General features: G+C 35.5%; 3 protein-coding genes across 3 annotated transcripts; 1 reads left to right on the forward strand and 2 right to left on the reverse strand.

Annotated features, from left to right (window-relative positions):
• Positions 1 to 1,240: 1,240 nt before the first annotated feature.
• Positions 1,241 to 6,504, reverse strand: LOC128025523 (fibronectin type 3 and ankyrin repeat domains 1 protein-like). The gene is made up of 10 exons (XM_052611969.1): positions 6,354 to 6,504; positions 5,753 to 5,877; positions 5,321 to 5,402; positions 3,448 to 3,522; positions 2,845 to 2,910; positions 2,582 to 2,747; positions 2,367 to 2,507; positions 2,199 to 2,276; positions 2,010 to 2,054; positions 1,241 to 1,922 (listed from the first exon to the last, which is right to left on the reverse strand). The coding sequence occupies exons 4-10, from the start codon at positions 3,474 to 3,476 to the stop codon at positions 1,890 to 1,892; spliced, it is 558 nt and encodes a 185-aa protein (XP_052467929.1). The 5' UTR covers positions 3,477 to 3,522; positions 5,321 to 5,402; positions 5,753 to 5,877; positions 6,354 to 6,504; the 3' UTR covers positions 1,241 to 1,889.
• A 1,464-nt stretch (positions 6,505 to 7,968) lies between these two features.
• On the forward strand, positions 7,969 to 19,150 carry LOC128025512 (putative pre-mRNA-splicing factor ATP-dependent RNA helicase DHX32). Its single transcript, XM_052611943.1, has 11 exons — positions 7,969 to 8,410; positions 10,378 to 10,571; positions 11,533 to 11,905; positions 12,929 to 13,153; positions 13,303 to 13,396; positions 13,675 to 13,824; positions 15,000 to 15,191; positions 16,643 to 16,783; positions 16,871 to 17,061; positions 17,159 to 17,349; positions 18,454 to 19,150. Exons 1-11 carry the CDS (start codon positions 8,162 to 8,164, stop codon positions 18,632 to 18,634), a joined length of 2,181 nt encoding a protein of 726 aa, XP_052467903.1. The 5' UTR covers positions 7,969 to 8,161; the 3' UTR covers positions 18,635 to 19,150.
• Positions 18,702 to 23,163, reverse strand: LOC128025520 (protein BCCIP homolog). Its single transcript, XM_052611966.1, has 7 exons — positions 22,964 to 23,163; positions 22,772 to 22,846; positions 22,565 to 22,645; positions 21,699 to 21,788; positions 21,406 to 21,593; positions 19,920 to 20,085; positions 18,702 to 19,022 (listed from the first exon to the last, which is right to left on the reverse strand). The coding sequence occupies exons 1-7, from the start codon at positions 23,093 to 23,095 to the stop codon at positions 18,852 to 18,854; spliced, it is 903 nt and encodes a 300-aa protein (XP_052467926.1). The 5' UTR covers positions 23,096 to 23,163; the 3' UTR covers positions 18,702 to 18,851.
• Between the last annotated feature and the right edge of the window lie 26 nt (positions 23,164 to 23,189).

The raw sequence follows: 23,189 nt of genomic DNA on the forward strand, positions 1-23,189 counted from the left end.
GTATTGCAGTAATGAGAAATTGGAAAAAGTCTTCATAACAGGCTCCATTTTTGTAAGAAAAACATTATTTCTTACTTCTTCCTTTTGACTTTTAGGTGAAATATGTCCTGGACATTCACGGAGGGTGTACTAGGTGTACAGTAATTCACTTCATTTCACATGTCTAAACGGGTCTTGTTTCCCTTTACTTGCGAGTTTGAAAACATTTGCAACCAATTATATGCACCAAATCCAGCTTTTGTTGATTTCAAAGCTCGCAAAAAAGATTGACAGACAGAGGTTGTAATGCAGTTGTGTTCCTGTAACCCGTCGGATGTTCAGACGGTTCACTCAGGAGATTTCAGCTTTGAGAAGACCTTTACTGACTGGAAAGATCTGAGAGGCAGAAAGCCAAACCAGGCCATGATTTCATGGTCATGCTGCCATATTTTCATAGATGTCCTTTGAGAAGTAGTTACTGTGGGGAAATGACTAAACAAATGAACATTTTCTTTCTTATCGACCCAAATAATGTTGCCACATGGAGCATTAAAAGTGGATTTTGGTTAATGAAAACAGGCACATGAATCCTCCTCTAAATATTCCCACAATCCCTCTGGTCTCCCTCAAACATGCTGCGGTCAGTGGGTTTGAATCACTGGCAAAGATTCATGAGCGATTTGTCAGAGTAAATGAACACACTGCACCAAAATAATAGGATGTGCACAAAACATTTAAAAATAGTTTAAGCAATGATTATTGTCATGAATTACTGTCAACAGGGTCAACATTAATGCAAATTGGGGTAACACTTAAAGCCTTTATATATAATCCATTATAAAAGTTATGCCTCATTATGCACCTTATAATGCACTCTATGAATAATTGCAAACATAATTCATTATTATACTTAGAAAATGCATTAAATCACATGTAAACAAAAAAAAAACTTCAAATAGTATAATTTAAACTTGGGTTACAATTATTTATGCATTAGAGTGAAAATTCTGAATAACTTAATAATACGTTTTATATTAAGGCTTTAAGTGTTACCCAGATTGGTTTGGAGAGTAAACAGTTTTGCCACTTCATGAGGAACTTCATAATATGATTCAATTAAAATCTAAGAATAATAGTCTGATGCACAATGATGGAAAAGATTGTAAACAAAGACATTCAAATATATTTCATCTACCATTCAAAAATTATAAATGTTTTACTGTCACTTTTGATCCATTTAATGCACCTTGCATTCATTTCTCTCAAGAATCAAAATACTGAAAGTTACCCAAAGTTTCTGATATAGTGTATTTTAATACGAAATAATGCACAGTATTTATTTAACTCTCCATTTGCAGGTTGATGTTTGGCACTGAGACTAACAAACAGCCCTTGTTTTATTCAAGACTGAGTCTTCTTACGTTGTTATCTGTTGCCACTGAGCCATTTGTGATCTCAAACGTGGGTCTTTTAGACCTGAATTCTGACACCTTATGAGTGCCATTATATCTCAGTGTTTACATTGTAAATTCATCTTCATTCACTGTGTCCCGTTGCCTTTTTACAGTGTTAAACCACACAGTGCATTACAGTACGCAGAGACTGTTCAGATCTAGACGCTGACTTGATTATACGATGATCACGTGTCTCTAGGTTACCTGCCTTGCTTGTTTTAATCTCAGTTATCATTTATTATTATACACTTTCAATCACGTTGTATCCTCACTCAGTAAATCTGCTCATGTAACGTTCTTTTCGTATTTTCTTCAGTGTCACGGGTGTAAACTGCTTTTTTATGATAAATCTTTGATAAATCAAGAAATGTGAAATACGTTGATGTCTGCAAAATAGCGAAAGTAAAGTTGTTTATGAAACTGATGTGTGGTTTGTGTCATTAAGTCCGACGTCTCTCACTTCTCATTCACAAGCAGACTGATGATATTCTGAAAGAAATGTTGAAGAAATATAATCAATGAGCTAAATACACATCTTGAGATGATTCACAAGTCTCAAGGTGAAAGGTGTTTTACCTTTCTTTCAAATGCGTGTGCCATCTGCACAGCGCTAACTCCAGCCTGAAACACAGAGAAAGAGTCCAGTTACATAACTCAGAGGTCATTTAAGTGTTAACTTTGTCACCTGAAATTCATCAGGAGAAATAAAAACAGGCACAAGTGAGATTTCACTGCTGTCTTGTTTTGCTTATAGGAGGTTCTGACCTGGTTCTGAATGTTTGGGTCGGCTCCATTCTCCAGCAGGACTTTAACTAGACGCTCATAATTATTCAGCACAGCCACCTGCAAGATAAAAAATCTCATTAAGGAGAAACCTTAATTATTAGCACATGCTGAGATATTACAGTACAGTTTCAGAGTTTCAGTTCTGACCATCAGCGGTGTTTTCCCGTTTCTGTCCTGTAAATTAACATCAGCTCCAGCTGTGATTAACAGTGAAGCTGCAGCCGTGTCTCCGGTTATGACCGAGACGATCATGAGGGGCGTCCAGGAGGCGCCGTCCCGCACATCGACCTGAGGGATTATGAGGTGTAAATCAGGTAGAACTACAAATCAGACACTGAATGTTATGTTAGTGGTCCTCTCACCTCACATCCGTCCTGTATGAGGTACTGCAGGAGGGGCAGGTGTCCTCCAGCTGCGGCCCAGTGCAGAGCGCAGCAACCCGATCGGTCCTGAGAGCTCCAGGACGCCCCGCAGCTGCGCAGGAACTTCACCACGTCCAGGTGCCCGTGGAAACACGCCAGCATCAGGCTGATTCAACACACACACACACACACACACAAAAGACCAACACCATCACACTATGAGAAACACACAAAAGAGCTGATAGCACTGGAGAAAAGCTCACCTGTCTTTACCACTGCTGTTTTTTCTGTTCACATCTGCACCATGATTCACCAAAAGCTGAACTCCTCTAGAACACAAAACATGACAGACAGACAGATAGATGGATAAAGACAGAAAAACAGACAGAGAGACAGACAGATAGATACAGACAGACAGAAAAACAGACAGACAGAGATAGATAGAGACAGTCAGAGAGGGATGGATACAGACAGATAGATGGATACAGATAGAAAGATAGATGCAGATAGATGGATACAGACAGACAGAAAGATAGATACATACAGATAGATACAAACCGATAGACAGACAGATAGATACAGACAGATAGATAGATAGATACACACAGATAAACAGACATAGATGCAGACAGATAGATAGATACAGACAGACAGATAGATGCAGACAGATGGATACAGACAGATAAACAGACATAGATGCAGACAGATAGATAGATAGATAGATGGATGGATGGATGGATAGATAGATAGATAGATAGATAGATAGATAGATAGATAGATAGATAGATAGATAGATAGATAGATAGATAGATAGATAGATAGATAGATAGATAGATAGATAGATAGATAGATAGATAGATAGATACCTAGTAAAGCCCTTCATGGCTGCCATCATTAAAGGAGTAAAGTCCAGCTTGTCAGGAACATCCACTGAGACTTTTCTAACAGAATACACACAACTCACATTCTCATTTTTATTTGGTTTAACTTCATATCCTAAAATAACTCAAAAAAAATTTATAAAAAATATATTATAATAATAATTTTATTTATAAAGCACTTTACTTGGTTTTTTTATCTCAAAGTGCTACAGTAAGGCATAATAAAACAAGGCAATTTAAACTAAACATTGATTTTAACATTAAAAGGATTAAAATAAATTTAAACATTAAACTGCTTTTTTAAAATAGGTATGTTTTAAGACCCTTTTTAAAAATATCAGTCCTTTGATGGTCCCTCAGATGTTCAGGGAGGGCATTCCACAGGGTAGGAGCGGCGGCAAAGAAAGCTCTGTCACCAATGGTGCAAGTCTTAGTCCTTGGGGGAAGGAGCTGATAAGTGTTTGTGGAGCGAAGGGAACGTGTTGGGATCTGTGGTGTGAGTAGTTCTTGCAGGTAACTGGTAGTATTTCGATGGATACAGTGATGTGTGAGGAGGGAAACTTTGTACTCAATCTTGGCTGGAATAGGAAGCCAATGTAGGGATTTAAGGATTGGTGTAATGTGTTCATATTTGCGAACTCTCATCAGGATCCGAGCTGCAGTGTTCTGAATGTGCTGAAGTTTCTGAATGCTTTTGGCAGGAATCCATATGAGAAGAGCATTACAATAGTCCAATCTCAAGTAGATAAAGTCATGGACAGGTTTCTCAGCATCACGTGAAGTTAATGTGGGTCGGAGTCTGGCAATGTTTCTGAAGTGATGAAATTATATCTTGCAAAGTTGCTTAATGTGAGAGTCAAATGTAAAATGAGGATCAAGCCTGACACCAAGATTTGTAACTGATGATGATAGTGGAATGACCTGGCTAGAAAAAGTAATGCAGGTTATGGAAGATGTTCTGATCTGATGTGGAAATCCAATGATGATTGCTTCTGTTTTTGAACTGTTTAGCTGGAGAAAATTCTGATTCATCCATGTGCTTATTTCCTCTAGACAGGCAGTGATTATGGATAAAGTTGATGGTGATGAGTGATTATCCATTTTTATATACAGTTGTGTGTCATCAGCATAACAGTGAAATTAAATTACTAGACGGCGGATGACTTTTCCAAGAGGAAGCATGTAGAGAGTAAATAAAATGGGTCCAAGAATCGAACCCTGTGGAACCCCGCACCCAACAACATGAGTACAGGACCTTGAATTTCCCATGGCCACAAATTCAGACCTGTCTGTGAGGTATGACTCAAACCAGCGCAAGACATTATTATTAAGTCCAATGGAGTTATATATGGACATATTAAAAATAATACTAATTATAAAAATAACAAAAAAAGCTAAATTACTAAAATTTTAACAAAATGAAAAAAATTGAGTAATTTGTTATCAAAGGTGACTGTTAAAGTGATGTCCATATGGCAGAAATGTACTGTTTGAGGATATTACAAATAATGCAGTAAATTAACAATGTATTCAAGCAGAAATGATGAATAAGATTAAGGCAATGATCACATGTTGTGATCACAATGATTATAATGTAATAAATATAATAATTTGCCACTCGTGGATTTTGTAAATAAAAAAATAAAAACTGCTTTTCATTACGGCAGAGTAGCATAAAATATCTTTGGCAGCCTTAGAGTCAAAAAGGTTGAGAACCACTTCACAAGAAGTCCTTTGGGTTAAAAGTGTTTGTCAAATGCATTCTGTAAATATAATTTTGTGAATGAAAAACACACTTTATCTAAACAGTAACTCTTCAGTTCAACTGGTGCAAAGGTTGAGTCTGAATGAATCTCACATCGACTGCAACACTCGACAGAGCTCCAGCTCATCACTCTTGAGGACGGCGTTGTGAAGATTCCTCCCATTCAGAGGCTCCTCTAACACACACACACACACACACACACACACACACACACACACACACACACACACACACACTCATCTTTATTTGATTGATTTACATTTACTAACATTATTTTTTTCCAACTGAGAGAGTCTGTAAATGTCCCTAAAGGAGATTTGTCAGAGACTTTTTTTAAAGACAAAACATGATTAAATTTAAAACATAAAATAAATTATGTTACTTGAAATAAATTCAACAATAACTGAAATATAATTAGAACTATGAGGCACAATATACTCTGCAACAAAAATCATTTGTTTCTCTCTCAAAAAAAAAAGGGCAGATTTTGTCTGATGTTTGTTTTGTCGTGTTTTGTGTCTTTACTTTCTGTAGAAGCAGTGACTGATGGGTAATAACGCAGCTGACCGGACGGCCACGTGACCTTCAGTCTGAATGTGTAGGTGGTCTTCGGTTCCAGATTCTCCACCGTGAACCGTGTGTTGTACCCCCTAGACAGGCCACAAACATCCAGAAAATATAGTCAGATTTCCAAAACTAATCAAAAACTGTTGCATGATTAGCTCAGCTGTTCTGAATTTACACATTAGCCTACTCTTTTAGGAGATGAAGTATGCATTTAAAAGTCCTCTATCCACCTTATTGTTCTTACATTTCGAATGTGCGCTGCTTTTGGTGTCAATGGCTTTTTAAGTTATTTAGGCTGAACAAAAACAGTCTGTTATACTGTTCAATATCGCAAACTATCATAATCTTTTCATGTATCATAATCATAAGCGCATGGGTTTGTAGCTCAAACCGTTTACTGCTCTTTCAGTTCCTTATTCCGATTAATGCAGAAATAATCGGAAGTCTCGCACGCTCAAAGAAAACAGCTTACTTTCACATTGCAAAATAAGGTGGATATAGTTCAAAACATCTGCTGTTAAATAATGGATATAAATAGTCTGATAAGTCTGTTATTCACTTATGTATCTGTTTATATGTGTGTTTTCTGTCCTTCTTCTGCTCCAGGATGAAACAGGTCCAGTTTTCCGGAGGGTCGGTCCAGTTCGTGCCGTGTTCTCGAGTCCAGATGAGCTCGATGCTGTGATGACTCACCTGTCCTACAGTCACCTGCTCACCTGCTGGACACACAAGCATGAGCCTGCAACACTCTACCACTAGATCACACCAAATATACCAAAATGATCGTGGAGTACAGCTCATTTAAACTTTATGGATTCTTTTTTTTTAAGCTGTAGATTTTTGTTTATGTTCTGTTTAATGCAGATTGTTGTGTTTAAGGTGTTATAAACATATCTTTATTAACTCTCTGGTGTTGTTCGGTCGTAGTCTCGTAGACGAAAAAATAATTTGAAATGTAAAAAATCATTACTTCAACGAAAGTGTATGAAACTCAACTACTTTTATGGGAGTCGAAATGGTCGACCACAAAAAATAAAATATTAAGATTAATGGGAAATTTTTGAACAGGAAATGTTTTTCCTGTTCATTTTTGTTACATTTTTTTGTGTGTAACAAAATGTCTTTGTGTTCATGATTTACTGAAATTTAAATCTTTAGAAAAAGTTATCTTTAAAAATGTCTATATCCAAATCCACAACTTAATAAAAAATATTATTCATGTCAAAACAACTAGAGAATGTATAAGCCTTTTTAAAGCTATAATCTAGTGACTAAACATGGAATTGCAATTTTTTATAATTTTATATATATATTTCTGCTACCAAAAGATGGCATTAATCTGCCTTCAAAAAAATAGGATTTGAAAGGCATTGTCTCTATTTTAACATGAAGTACTGCCATAATTAACAACTAAGTTGTTAGAAAAATATTAGAATTTTGTTATTATTATTTTGAATGGGAAAAAAATTATCATAGTTATTGCATAAATATTAATTAATATCAAGAATTTCTGTCAAAATACAAAATAATGTATTATATATATATATATATATATATATATATATATATATATATATATATATATATATATATATATATATATATATATATATATATATATATATATATATATATATATATAGTTTCATCTCAGGTGTTCGGTCACGACACAGAAGTTTGACCCCCAAATGAATAACACCAGAGGGCTAAACACCTATCTATTATAAAACTACAAATGAAATAACGTTACCTATAGTATAAATGTTCAAATCCATATTACCTGCGGGGTCCATTGGCAATATGAACCCTAAAATCAATAAATAAATCGATCCAACTGAATGATATAAAAATGAATGTTTTGATAGGCTGTGGCGCTGTTGTTGCTATAGCAACAGCAGCCGCATGCACGTGAACTGTGTGGAATGCTTAAGAAGTTATAAAGAAGTTGTCACACATTTTAGTGAAAATATTTCTCAGTTTAGGAATATATTTGAAATTCAATTTGTGTACACACACAAACCTTAAAGTCTTCGCTAGATTATCATCAGCATTACCGAGAAAGAAAAGAAAAAACAGTTTAACATAATCTTGCTGGGCATGTTATCGGATTAAAATATGATGACGCTGGAATTTATCTGTTTTGTCACGGCTGTAATATGATATGACGTCACAGCGCTCCTCCTCCTGTCCTGAAACAAACCGGCGTTTCAGTAGCGTGGGGTTTCCAGCACATATACAACTTCACGGAGGCTTTGAGGGCGTTTTTGGACACATGCACGAGCACAGAGTACTGATTGGTAAATGTAATGTAAATGGGAGAGAGTTTGTAAACTTAATATAATAACCGCATGCGTGCAGCTGCTCATAATGGCTGGAAACAGCGAGATATCTGAAGGACTCGAGAGAGAGGAGGAATCTGATGATCTGTTTGAGTTTGGAGATGATCTGGAGCTCAATCAGTTTGATGGACTGCCATATTCCTCCAGATACTACAGACTCCTGCAGGAGAGGAAAACTCTCCCTGTTTGGAAATACAGACACGAATTCATGACTTTGCTGGAAAATAATCAGATTCTTATAGTCTCAGGCACAACAAAGACTGGCAAAAGCACACAGGTGAGTGTTTGAGATCACGTTTATAACCTTCTAACACTTCTTAATGTTGGTTTAGACTGATATCTAAACAGTAAATTCAAGATACATTGATTTGTTTACTAAATTTGGCAGTACCTTCTCACTGGAATATGCCATTGATTTGGCTTTCACCTGATGTTAAAATTCAAGAAGCTCAGATTTGTGGTGAATCTAAAAAAAAGTGTGTAAATGTAGCATATGCTTTAACTTCATCACATTATTAATGCTGGAGAAGAAGCACTAAAAATAGCCTGGAGAAACCTAAAGCCTCACTGCCATGAACACTTCAGAGTTTGAGAGCTTGAACTTTGCTTTGCTTTTCATTGACACACACTTTATGGAAACCAGTATGCTATTGAACAAGAATGAGACCAGACACAGTTGTACATTGTTGTTAGTTATTGTATTGTTTTATTATTGTAGCTTTGTGAAAATAATACTGTGTTTATGTCTAATCAATTGAGAAAATGGGCTGTTGTACACATCTTGGAATAACTAGGCGTCATACAATTATTATTTATGTCTTGTATTGGACTCAAAAATCTCATCGGCTGTATATAAATTCATTAAATGCCATTCTATCGCCGTTCATATTCCAGACATTCTTAAAATGTAACATAATAGATGAACAATACAAACATGATATGAGTTTCATATCTGCTGTTTTGAGGTCTCTATGTCTCTCAATGCATGTGGCCTGATCATGACGTCGTAAATCTGAGCAAATATGCTTTAATAATCATTTGAAGTGAGGTCACCAGTTGTGTGTGGTGAGACTGTTTGCTGTGAGTCAGCTGCAACCATTGTGTTGAACCCTATGAACAAACACGACGCATTCAGCTCATGCTTCAGTCAGCCGTGGCAGACTTTTGCCTCTGCTTTCATTTTTAGATCATTTCAGTTTAGCAAAAAATATTTGTGAAATATTTGTTGTTGTTTTTACACTACTAATAGTTTGGATTAGTTAAGATTTGGTGATGTTTTTGAAATAATCTCTTCTGCTCTGCAATATCAACCGATATCAAAATTGATGATGATAATAAAAACCATTCATATTAATAACACAAATAATAGTTGGTCATTTTGGACTTCTAAATCAGCGGTTAAGATGATTTTTGAAGGATCATGCGACTTTGAAGACTTGGAATAATGATGCTGAAAATTCAGCTTTACGGTCACAAAATTAAAAAAAAAAAATATATATATATCTTCAAATATAATTTTTTGTTTAAATTGTAACAGTATTTCATAAAAGTTGTCCTGTATTTTATTTTTATCAAATAAATACAGCCTTGCATAAGAGACTGCTTTCAATAATATTAAAAAGTTATAATTATTCAAAAAATGTACTAGTAGTTCTATTCATTCATTTATTTAAAGATATAAAATATTGTCTTAATATGCAATTTTGCATTTTGTTCTACAGATTAAGGATTTCTTTGTGACAGATCCACCAATATGTATATATATATATATATATATATATATATATATATATGTATGCATGTATGTATATATATGTATATGTGTGTGTGTAAGTGATGGGATCTTATCATCTGAAAGATTACAGATCAGTACAATCTGTGATTTGGCATTTTTGCATATTTTGCATTTTGTACATTAAAATTAGCATTTTGTAAATCTGCAGATGCATGTGCATTGTGTGTTAAGTGGAAATAGGAGGCCTTGCATCTGTTCAGCTCCCCCGACCTGCCTGTCCTCAGCAGATGCTGTCGGTCTGCTCGGGCTGAAGGTCTAAACCTGCAGCTGTTAAACAAGTCAAGGATGGGTCTTAATGTGGACCCCCTGCAGAGGAAGCCATCCACAGGAGGGAGACTGAAATAACTGTCATATTTGTTGAACATTATTATTTAAAAAAGTTCTGAAGGCTTGTGTAATGTTGCAGTCGAGTGCATCCAGGTGCTGATAGTGTGTGTCCGTGTCTTCAGATCCCTCAGTGGTGTGCAGAGTTCTGTCTGTCTGCGCAGTATCAGCACGGTGTGGTGGTGTGCAGTCAGATCCACAGACGCCAGGCTATTGATTTGGCTCTCCGTGTTGCAGACGAGATGGACGTAAACATCGGCCATGAGATTGGATACAGTATCCCGCTGGAGACGTGCTGCTCCAATGATACTATTCTCAGGTCTGTGTGAAACTCGCATGCATGCAGCCCTCGCTGAAATGAGCCACACTGTTACTGAAGGTTTTCAAGTTGGTGATATGTTAGGTCCAGCTAAAGCATGAGAAGAATGTGCCGTCTTCTCAAATGTCTGAAATACTTGAGGCCTTTTTGTTTATTATATACAGGTCACTGGAGTCTCTCACTTTGTTGTAGATTTGGTTTTAAAGGATAGCGCTAATGAATAATCTGCCAATATATATATATTTTTTCAAATAATAGTGTTTATATTAAATACAGCAAAGCGAGAGACTGAACAAGATTTGAATAAACCTGCCTTAAATCATGCAATTTACTGAGAAGTGTACTATTACTTTTCTATCAGATTATATAAAAAAACATCCTTTTAATTTTACTCTATAAACAAATGTATTATCGAATGCATTTATTTTGTTATATAAATATTTCTGGTCAGATATGTCTAAAAACATTTTAAAAAATTAAATAAAAAACAATTTTTTTTTTATAAAGATATAAATATTTTTTTTTTTATTATTTCATAAAGAATTGCTTTAACGAAATGTCTTATTTTATGTAAAAAAGTGTCTAATCAAATGTCTTATTTTGTTATAGAAATATGTTTTAATATTTTTTAATGTTTCAAATGTTTTAAAAGCATGAAGAAAAAAATCCATATTTTATTTTATATAGACATTTTTTTAAATTTTATTTTATCAAAGCATTTTTTTTTTCAAAAGTAGGTCACCAATAGTACAGATAGAAGATTGTACAGAGTGGAAGTGCGGTACAGACAAAGATAAAAGAGAAATTAAAAACAAAATCAATTCAGACATATTTAATACATCGCTTACAAACCATTTTCAAATGCTAAAGAAAACAAATCCATTTCAAATCTTTCTACATCTGCATATTTGGTGCATATTTATCTGTAAATGTCAAAACCTAAACTAGGTCCTGGTTGCAGGTTCTGCACTGATGACGTCCTGCTGCGGGAGATGATGTCAGACCCCCTGCTGGAGCATTATGGGGTGGTGGTGATAGACCAGGCCCACGAGAGGACCGTGAACACTGACCTTCTGCTGGGTCTTCTGAGAGAGGTGCTTCTCCAGCGGCCCGAGCTCAGGGTGGTGGTCCTGTCTGCTCCGCCTGCTTCAGACACGCTCCTCACACACTACGGGAACGTCCCATGCCTGCATCTGGACGCCCCGTGCGCTGGTGAAGTGATCCACAGCAACAGCAGCAGTGCTGAAAGCTTCTATTCGGCTCTGAGACTCGCACTGGAGGTCCATCGGTCCAGAGAGCCTGGAGACGTAGCTGTGTTTTTAGCATCGGAGCAGGTGAGATGAAAAGTGTTCATGGATTAGAAGTACCCATGATCCTTTATGCATTACAGTTTATAGTATTGTAAAAATGCATGCATAAGTTATCTGGACAATCAACCTGTTAACCTTGGATGTTCCAGGAACTGGAGAGTTGAGTATTAACACTAAAAGTAAATATCTGATGAATCAAAAAATTAATTAATGCATGAATGTATGCTCACAGACCAAACAGATAAGAGAATTTATGTGTTCATTTTTACCTTAATGTTCAAAGTTTTTATATTTTTGAAAGACGTATCAGCCAGTGCTCTATTTATTTAAGCAAAAATACAATAAATAATTTAGCGATTTAAATGACCTGTTTTTTTATTGAAAATATTGTAAAATGTAATTTATTTCTGTGATGCAATGCTGAATTTTCACCATCATTACTCCAGTCTTCAGTGTCACATGATCTTCAGAAATCATTCTTATATGCTGCTCAAGAAACATTAATGATTATCATTTAAAACAGTTGTTCTGCTTTCATATTTTTATGGTGATTATTTGATGAAAAGAAAGTTCAAAACAACCGCATTTATTTGAAACAGAAATCTTTAGTACATTATAAATCGCTTTATACTATCATATACTATCACTTTACTGTCACAACTGTCCACCATTAAATGCCTCTGTGATATTCTTGTGTGTAAACATGATAGGAGTCTAACCTTACTTTTCTAATAGCACAACAACATGGGAACTAGTTGCATCCAGAAAATGTGGTTGGAGTTTGTTCAAATCCCTAATTGTAACTTTAAGCAGTAGAAACAGTGATGCTTGCCGTAGCAAACAGCACTAACACAATGTTCTCGATTTGGTGTTCAGCGCGGTCAGCAGCGTCTGAATGTAATATGTCCACTCAGCTCTTTCACGAAGCATAAGCATCGCTCATTTTTTCTCTTGGAACATGTGTAGAAATCTTTATTGGCTGCTGTTGTGATTTAAAGGGGTTTTCTGCTGATTGTGTGTCTCTCTCTCTGTGTGTGTGTGTTTCAGGAGGTGGTCTGTGCCTGTAATATTCTCACTAAAGAAGCGTCCAGGATGAGTGTATCTCTGACAGCTATAGCACTGTGTCCCGGACACACCGGAATGTGTCCACCAATCACAGAAAGCCCACAGAAGAGTAGGCGGGTCTTCGTTTCCTGTAGCCAATCAGAGGATCTGTTTTGGCTTGTGGACACTATTACATTTGTCATTGATACTGGAGTGGAGAAGAGATTAGTGAGTGTGCGGAAAAGTTTGGTTTACTGCATTTAGTTTTTCCAATCAAAAGTTTTCTATTTTGCAAATATTTTTGAGTAGCCAAAAGAATACTTATCTGCAAGACTTGTGACTGTTAATTCATGTTTTCTGTGTGATATTGTGTGTAGGTGTATAACCCACGAGTGAGAGCCAGTTCAGAGGTCCTCCGACCCATCAGTCAATGTCAAGCCGAAATCCGTAAACGATTGACTGGATCAACAGGTGCATACATTTTTGCCATTTATTTGCCATTTACCTTTTTTTTTTTTTTTTTATAAAGATCCTTTATATTAAAACTATGAACCTGCAATGCATTACTATATTTGCAGTATAAAGACTGCTACAGAAAACAATCCAGTTCAGTATACAAATTCAGTATGCATCTTAAATTAATAATCGTATAAAATCTTATATATGGAGATATATATATATAAGCAAATATATGACTTTGTAAATGTAGAAATGAATCGTGAATCACTGCTGAATGTGTTTGTTTGAAGGGAAGTGCTTCTGTTTGTATCCTGAGGACGTTCAGCTGCCCGCTGAGATCCCTCCTCGCATTCTGGAGTCCAACATCACGTCCACGGCGCTCTATCTGAAGAGGATGGAGATGGCCGGGATCGGACACTGTGACTTCATCAGCAGACCTGGTGGGTGAGATTTCATTTCACCGTGGCATATGAGAGCTTTAGAGAGGTTTGTCAATATTCAACATGATGAGTCAGTTAACTATGAAAGGCCATTTCCACCAATAAAGTAAAAAAGTTATAGCCAGGGTTGCCAGGTTTTCACTAGAAAACTCACCCAATCACTCCTCAAAACTAGCCATATTGCATTTCAAGGGGGTCCCCAGTTAAAAATTGCGCCCCAGGGGGTAAAATACATGTTTTTTTAACAGGGACCCCCTGCTACAATTTGCATTCCAAGGGATATATATCATGTTACTGGAGTCGCTTCAACCTGCAGACTTGGCAACACTGGTTATAGCATGAAATAAACATTACTGAACATCAGAAGGTACAGTAACGTGTTTCAACTGCAGAAAGACGTCAGTAAATTGTTTTTCAAGTTCAAGTCCACTCAGGTTATTAATCTACTCTCCTGTCTGGTGTGTTTGTTGAATAAAATGCTGCATTCAGTGTTATGATTGGTCAGATCACCTGTCATTCAAACTCCAGGCTAAAGGTCAATTGTGAGTTTATTTCCTACAGTTCTTAACAGTTAACACTCGCAATTCTGAGTTTACATCTTGTAAAATCCCACAGTTTGTCTTAATCTCAAAATTCCAAATATTTGCCTTGCAATTCTGAATTTATCTCACAATTCTGGGTTTATATCTCGTAATTCTGAATTGCAAGGAAAGAAAGTAATTATCTTTTTCATTTGAAATGTTCTTTTTTATTATTATTATGTTTATCCAAGCTTCTATAATAAACACGACTGATAAGTCTGTGAGGTCTCACTGTAGTCTATTATTGTTGGATGTATGAAGGTCTATGGATCTGTTTCTGGCTGGTGTTCGGTCATGCGTGGATTTGCTGAACTGTCAGCTCTTCTGTCTGCTGGGTTTAGACTCATTGTTTCTGGTCAATGTTTGGACGGTGGGAAGCTCAGAGGAGAAAGAGAAATTCATTAGTGACCAAACAGACACAATACACAGGAAGAGAAGAGCTCAGTCGGTGTAGAAACATTGGGAACTGCCTGTCTATATCAAGTGATTTATTTTTAGAAATGCCAGAGACATTTGGCCACACTCGTTTCATTAGTTAGCATGTTTAATAAGTCACAGAAGGACACATTTGTATGATATGATTTTCATTTCCAGATCCCGAGGGCCTCATGCAGGCATTGGAGGAACTCGATTATCTCGCTGCTTTGGACAACGATGGAAACTTGTCTGAGATGGGCATCATCATGTCAGAGCTTCCTCTGGATCCGCAGATGGCGAAGGCTCTGTTAGCGTCCTGCGAGTTCGATTGTGCTAGTGAGATGCTAACCATCGCTGCAATGCTAACAGGTAACTCTTGAACACAGACTGTAACACGCACCTGTAGCTGACTGATTTTTCATTTCCATTTTCCATGATAGTCCGTTGGTCATTTGTTAGAGATTTTTCTTGTTCTTATAATAATTTTATTAATATTTTTCATATTTATTTTAGTGTAAAACATTAAAATGCATTCTAAAAATGTATTCATTCATTTTTAATGTAATCTGTGTATATATAAAATATATAGAAACATTAAAATTTGAAATATATATATATATATATATATATATATATGTATAATATATATAAATTTTGTATTATTTATATATTATAAAAATGTATTAAAATATTAAATCTAAATTATATTATATATTATTCAGACACCTTCAGTGTCTCTCACATTTTCACATTCATTCGCTATAGTTTAATAAGTGGTAAAATATTACAAGAACTCTGTTAAACTGTCAGAACAAAGTCATCTTGATGATGTCAGATAACAATTAAGCAAAACGGGGTCAGGTCAAAGTGTCTGAATAATTTTGTGTTCCAAATATTTATCAATTTTACTGGTAGTCCACTGTATGAGGATGTATTTTTAGGTATAATATGTTATTTGCTGTCCTCACTTACATAAATGAACTGTAGTGTCCTTTTCCCACTAGTAAAATAAAACTGTCTAAATAATATTTGGTTTGACTGTAAATGTGTTATCATAGAAATGTACAGTATATTTCAGAAAAAAAAAAAAAAAATAATGTATATGTATGTATATATATGTAGAGAGAGAGAGAGAGAGAGAGAGATATTCGTTATTGTCATTATTCCCTTATCTCCGTGTCGTTCCAAACACGTAAGAGCTTTGTTCTTAGGAACACAATTTAAGGTATTTTGGATGACAACAGGGAGGCTTGTGACTGTCCCATAGACATCCGAAATAAATAACGGTGTCAAGGTCCAGGAAAGTATTAAAAAGCATCGTCAGAATAGTCCATCTGCCATCAGTGATTCAACCGTAATGACAAAGAAAACAAAACAAAAGAAAACAAAAGACTTTATTCAACAATTGCTCTTTTCTGTGTCTCTCAAAATCATTGCAGTTCCTTTTGACAAATCTCCGCGCTGCACCAATGCGTTGTTTGCTTTTAAACCAAAATGTAAATACACATAAAAAATGTATCCTTGTGGCGCGGCTGATACAGAAGAGTGTACGCCATCTGCGTACTGCTCAGAATTGCCAAACTGGCTCTACGGCATACTTTCCTGGACCTTGAGACTGTTATTTATTTGACAGTCTATGGGACAGTCTCAAGCCTCCCTGTTTTCATCCAAAATATCTTAAATTGTGTTCTGAAGACAAACAAAGCTTTTAAGGGTGAATAATGACAAACATGTAATTTTGGTATGGAGTATCCCTTTAACAAACATACTCCATCATATGTTTTGCGATCCGTCTGCTTTTATGCATCCGTCTCCATCAGCACCAAGCTGCTTCATCGATCCTCCCGTCGGCATGGTAACAGAAGTCATGCGCTGTCACATGAAGTTCCAGCATCCGGAAGGTGACCACTTCACGCTCATCAACATCTATAACACCTTCAAACGCAGCCAGAAGGAACCATGTGAGTGTCACGCCTTCTCTCATGAATGGACTGGTGAAGAACGAGTGTGTAAACGTCTGCGTGTGTATGTGTGTGTGTGTGTGTCAGATTTCAGTCAGGAGCAGTGGTGTGAGGAGTATTTCCTGTGCTGCGACGCCCTGCAGACGGCAGACGCCATCAGAGCCCAACTCACAGACATCCTGAAACGCATCGAGCTTCCCATCTCTGAAGCAGCCTTCGGCACCAAAACCAACACACTCAACATCAAGAGAGCGCTGCTCGCCGGCTTCTTCATGCAGGTCTCATACAGCGGCTATAGAGAAGATCACCCCCTTTAAAATGTATTTATATGTCTTAAAGCATGTCTCCATGCATCATCTGTCTGGTGTCCCTCAGATGGCCAGAGATGTGGACGGTTCGGGGAATTACTTCATGCTGCTGAACAAACACGTGGCTCAGGTTCACCGTCTGTCGGGTTACGGAGCAAAAGCTCATAAACTGGGTCTGCCGGAGTGGGTTCTGTTCCACGAGTACAACCTCTCCGACAACAACTGCATCCGCACCGTCACACAGATCTCAGCGCAGGCGTAAGTGTGTCCTCCTTTAGCTCTGACCCTCACAAACAGGATCAGGCCACGTCATCCAGAGTAATCGTGATTTTAGATGTGTCATCATTACTAATCTGGTCTTACAGTAGAGAGGCTTTCAGATCCACTGCTGCTCACTTTCACTATTCTTACATTCATTTAGCAGATGTACATCATGAACATCCTGGAGATAATTACTAATGTTACAGTTCTGGTAGTGCAAAAACAAGCCTTTTACTTAATGAATTCTGCAACATTGTGTCGTCTTTTTTTTGGTTACTTTTAAAAACTTTTTAAAAGTAAAAATGTTAATGAAATAATCTGTTTAAAGATGGGGTCAGTAAATGTATATTTATTTGTAAATTTTTTAATTATATAATTTTGCTTTTTATGTGATTTTCTTCTTTTATTTATATATATATAATTTATCTGATGTCAGATTTCAATTATTTTTGTAAAGTTTAATAACCATTTTCCCAAAAGTTTTGAGCTGTATTTATTTATTTAAAGCATTTAATCATTCATTCTTTATTTTCTTTTATTAATTGCATTCAACAAAATGTATTTAAAATGTTTTAGTTTTGTTCTGGATAATTCAATCCCATATTTTCATATTTCAAATTGCCATAATATATGCTTCTTTTCAAATGTTTGGGGTCAGTAATATATTTTTTACATTAGTTTTAAAGGAATCTCTGATGCTCACCAATGTTGCATTAATTTGATTGAAAATACAGTAAAAACACAAATATTGTGACATGTAATTATTACAAATTTAAATTTTCTATGTGAATATATTGTAAAATGTAATTTATGTCTGTGATGCACAGCTGTAATTTCAGCATCATTCCTCCAGTCTTCAGTGTCACATGATCTTCAGAAATCATTCTAATATACAGATTTGCAGCTCAAGAAACATTTCTGATTATTAGCAATTGTTAATATATTTTTTGGAATTTTTAAGAAAAAAAAAAGCACTTATTTGAAATAGAATAGAATAGAACCATTATAAATGTCTTAACTGTCACTTTTGATCAATATATTGCATCCTTGCTGAATAAAAGTATCTGTTTAAAGTCTAAATCTGGTTCTCTTCTGTTTCAGGTTCCTTCAAATGGTGCCGCAGTATTTTTTCTGTAATCTGCCCCCTAGTGAGAGTAAAGAGATCCTGCAGCACATTCTGGACAGAGACAGGACGGGGAATGCAAGGACAAAACCTCAACCAGCTGCGATAGAAACAAAGACAGAAGAGGGCGAATCACATGACCGATGTGTCATCCAGTGAACCATTAATAGAGTAAACAGTGCTCAAATGTTTTGTATTGTCAACTCTTGAAAAGACACTCAAAGAATCCTGTTTGGGTCGTTTATTTTGTGGGAAATTTAATCTACTTATGTACAGAAATAGATTATTTCACTGGTTTTGGGTGACGGTGTTAAACTGTTTTGTGGCAAGTTCATACAATAAAGGCCTGGGACAGTAAACATCTTTTTTCCAGGGTTCAGACACTCAGATATTCAGTCATTTTATCCATGACGGCTCCCATCCTGTCCGCTGGGATCACCATCACTGTGCGGTACGGCTTCATCGGAACGTCATCGTATGACCACTTTCCCGTCGCACAGGAATCAGCCTCGTCCTGAACGCAGTAGCTGAACTTCAGCGTGGCTTGCTGTGAAACAAACAAAATGTTTACAGTCGAGCCAAGAATTTTTTTTTTATGCATTTGACACTAAATTCAGGGTCCATATGATCAAAATGGACCATTGCAATTAATAAAATCATGGAAATTTCTCAAAATATTTTTCTAGTATTGTTGAATTTCTGTAATATTTAAGTGACTTGAATCTTTGTGACTGCAACCTCTATCATTTTTATTTTTTTAAGTAAACAACTGGGAAAGTAACAAATGCATTGGTCAAAGCAGTGTTATTATAGTTAAATAAAACTAAAACCACAAAAGAATTTACATGAAACAAAATAAACATTAACTAGTGCTGCCAAATCAATTAATAACATCCAAAATAAAGGTTTACATTTACATAATATTTGTATGTGTATTGTGTATATTTATGTATATATAAATACACATGCATATATACGAAATATGCAATATTTATATATAAATCATCAAAATATGCATATACACACATGTATTCTGTAAATACAAACTCTTATTTTGGATGCAAATAATGCATTTGACAGCACTAATATTAACAAAAATAATAATAATAATAATAAAATTGTTTTTACAAAATACAACAAAGTCACATTTTTTTTAAATGACAATGCAATAATAATATATATATTTTGTTCTTATATATAATATATATTATTTTAATTTCAGCTAGTTGCCAAATAAAATTTCTAAAACTAGTATAAACAAAAAAAAAAACTCTTAAAATTAAAAACTTTCGCAATTAAAATAAGAGAAAAATACACTATTCTTATTTTAGTATTATATATTTTCCCCCCTTATATATATTGTCACCACATATTCTAAATATTAATACATATTCTGTATTTTATGCACAAGAAATGAACCACAGAACAGATTTATTGAGTTGACCTCATAGAAGAACTCCTCCTCGTCGTTCACGAACAGCAGCTCTTCTTTAGGTTGAGCTGCTCCAGATCTGCTCTTCTTGGCTGCTTTACAGGTTTTGCTGATCATCAGGCAGAACTGGCATTTACCGCTGGGTTTATTGGTCCTTTGTGCTTCAGCCATTTCCTTCCTGTGAAACCAGACATTATATCAGCATGCTGTTTCTCAAACCCAGCTCCATCTCAGACTACTTCTGTGAATGTTTTAGAAACATGAGAAATGTGTTTGTTTGATTGTTTCATGGTGAAACACTTCACTCATGTTTCCAGGGATCATGTGATGTGGCTCTTCTACAGGCGCTGACCCTCATTAGACACACGGTTACATAAGATCTTTATAAACCCATGTAATGGCATCAGTGCTGGGTGTCAAAGATGTAAAGAACTGGGATGTCTGTGAGTAAGAGCTAATTTTTTTAAAACAATATTTTGCTTTTCAGTTACCCTTTTTTTAAGGCAAGACATCAGAGGTGAATATAGACACTGAACTAATAGATACTCTGCCATTTGACTGATTATTAGACATTAAGAACTGATTTACTGATTAAGAATTTCAAAACATGATTTGCAGAAGAAATTTTCCAAAATGTTATGTTGATGCAAATGAGGCATTATCTAATTAAATATGGATTTATTTGTATACATTTCCAAAACAGAAATCTGAATATTGGATTGAAGCCAGATTTAAATTTTTGTTTTATTTTATTGACATATTAAAGGTTTTTTACAGAAAGGACTTCTCCATAACTCCATAATAAATAATGAAAAGCAAATAAATTGAATAAAATCCATGTTTTTAGGAACCAGTGTGATTTCAGTATTATCAAGATACTATTATACCATTAATATCTAGAATTTTTTGGTCTATTTTGAATTTTTTTGTATTTTCTCTTTAAATTTTAAAACTTTAGTACATTTGTGTTTTGTCATTTTTATTAGCGTTTTGAATGTTTATATAGTTTTAATTTAATTTCACTTAATTGTATTATTATATTAAGGTGAATTAAATAAAAATGAGAAATGTTGCCTTTGCAACTAGCTGAAATAAATATGTTAACGTGTTTATATAATTTATTTATTTATTTTGAAGTTTATTTTGTTTAAAGCCACAGAAATTAGTTTTAGTTAAATAAAATGTTGTATAAAATCAGGCAAATGATATATAACCAAACCCTTCAGGATATAGATGGAATAAAACTTAAGTTTAAGTTAAGTGCTGCTGAAATGCAGAAAAAAAAGTCTATAAAGATATGCACTGGAGCTGAAATCTACACACACTGATAGATGCAATAATAGTTTTCTCTCCGCTCCTCTGAACAACACGTAAGGACAAGCCAAATAAACAAAAATCTAAAAAAAGACAAAAATGTTTTTTTTTTTTTTTTTATTGCTAGCAGTGTCTTGCCTTAAGAAATTTAGCAAGTTGCTGGTCAGAACCATAAAAGACTTACTGAAGTTGTTTGTGCATGGGGAGGGCGATCTGTGGCGGGACGTTGACGAATCTCTCGCTCAGCAGCAGCCCGACAGACTGTACCTTATCCAGCAGCAGCTGCTCGAAGCGCTCCTGAACATCCGGGGAGCTGGCTTTAACACACCGCTCTATCAGCATGTCCTTCAGCTGCTCCAGACACTCCACACCCTGATCAACACACACCAGACCATCAGACGGGACACAGACGCTCCATCCAGAGCCGCAGACTCATGAGATATTCGAGAGACCACTCATAAACACAAGCGTTATGACCTGTCTCTCGGTGAGGTTCACCATACTGATGAATCCAAACACCTCGTCTGGGTCGGCTTCATCATCACTGTCGTCCGGTACCTCCGCTTGCTGGAGCAAAACACATTCAGAACTACTTTAAATCATTAAATGAGATGACAGTATAATAATTAAGGACAAGAACATGGTTCATCCAGATGTTTATTATGTTTAATGAATTTTCTAAATATTATTATCAGTATATTTCAAGGCAGAGGTTTTTAAAAAACATTTTTTTAAGTTCCACAGAATTATTTTTTTTTAAATGCCCAAACATGATTGTCTTTGTAATTATATGTATATTCTATTCATTAATTTGGATTATTATTTCTTAATTATATATTTTTTTTTACTCATTTTGATTATTATGTCTTAATTACGTTATATATTACATTCAAGGTTTTCTTTACATTTTTCTCTAGCTTCTTTTTGTGGCCCCCTGTTTTTTGTTTAACTGTTTTAAGTTACATTGAATGCATATAAAAGTAAATCTGTTAATTAATTTATACAGTATGAACAGTAAACGAAGGAATTAATTGTATATGTAAAACAGAAAATACACTATTATTTAAAGTCTCACAAAACTTTAGTTATAGCTTGTGTATATATATATATATATATATATATATATATATATATATATATATATATATATATATATATATATATATATATATGGCAACTAGAATCTCATAACTGACCATCAATTTCAGTGTATTTCATCCAGATGGTCATTGCCATGAATGAATATTTTAAGTATTAATATGGTGATGATCGGTATATTTTAAGATACAGTGTCAAGTGAATTATGTGAACGAATTATAAACATAAAAAAATAAGAGTCTCACTCTGATGACGCTGCCGATGTGATTCTGCTGGATGATGATGTCAGTCAGATCAGACGTGTTCACGTGAGACTTCAGGAACAGCTGGAAAAACAAAAACATACACGTGTGTGTCTATTCGTATTCTTTGTCATTTTTAAACTCTGTTCAATTGCAAACTGTGTAGGGTAAATTATATCTGCGTGTTCAGTGCAGTCTCTGTAACTTTACCTGCTGCAGAAGGGTTTTAATGCCATGAAAGTCGTTGTCAGATATCGCGTGTGCTTCAAAGTCCACAATAACCTCCTAAAAAAAACCGTAACACGTTTATTGATCACAAAACAGCGTGTTTCAACGCAGAGCAAATCTGGCCTGCACATCAGGGCATTTTTGGCTGCAGTAACAATCAAATCCGCAACTTACCTCGTTTATTTCCTCTTCTGAATTTCCACTGTCCTCGTCGCCAGAGTTTTCCAGACCCTCGTCCGAGCTTTCAGCGCTGTCTTGGGGTTTTTGTCCCGTTTCAATAGCTCGCCTCTTCGCAGATGAAGCCATGCTGTTCCACTACAGCAAACAGGAAGCAAACATTAGTTCACGCAGAGGTTATCCGTGAGGTAGGAAACTGATGAGTCTTATCGGCCATGTTGGC

The sequence above is a fragment of the Carassius gibelio genome, chromosome A12 (assembly GCF_023724105.1).
Source record: "Carassius gibelio isolate Cgi1373 ecotype wild population from Czech Republic chromosome A12, carGib1.2-hapl.c, whole genome shotgun sequence".
NCBI classification, from domain to species: domain Eukaryota; kingdom Metazoa; phylum Chordata; class Actinopteri; order Cypriniformes; family Cyprinidae; genus Carassius; species Carassius gibelio.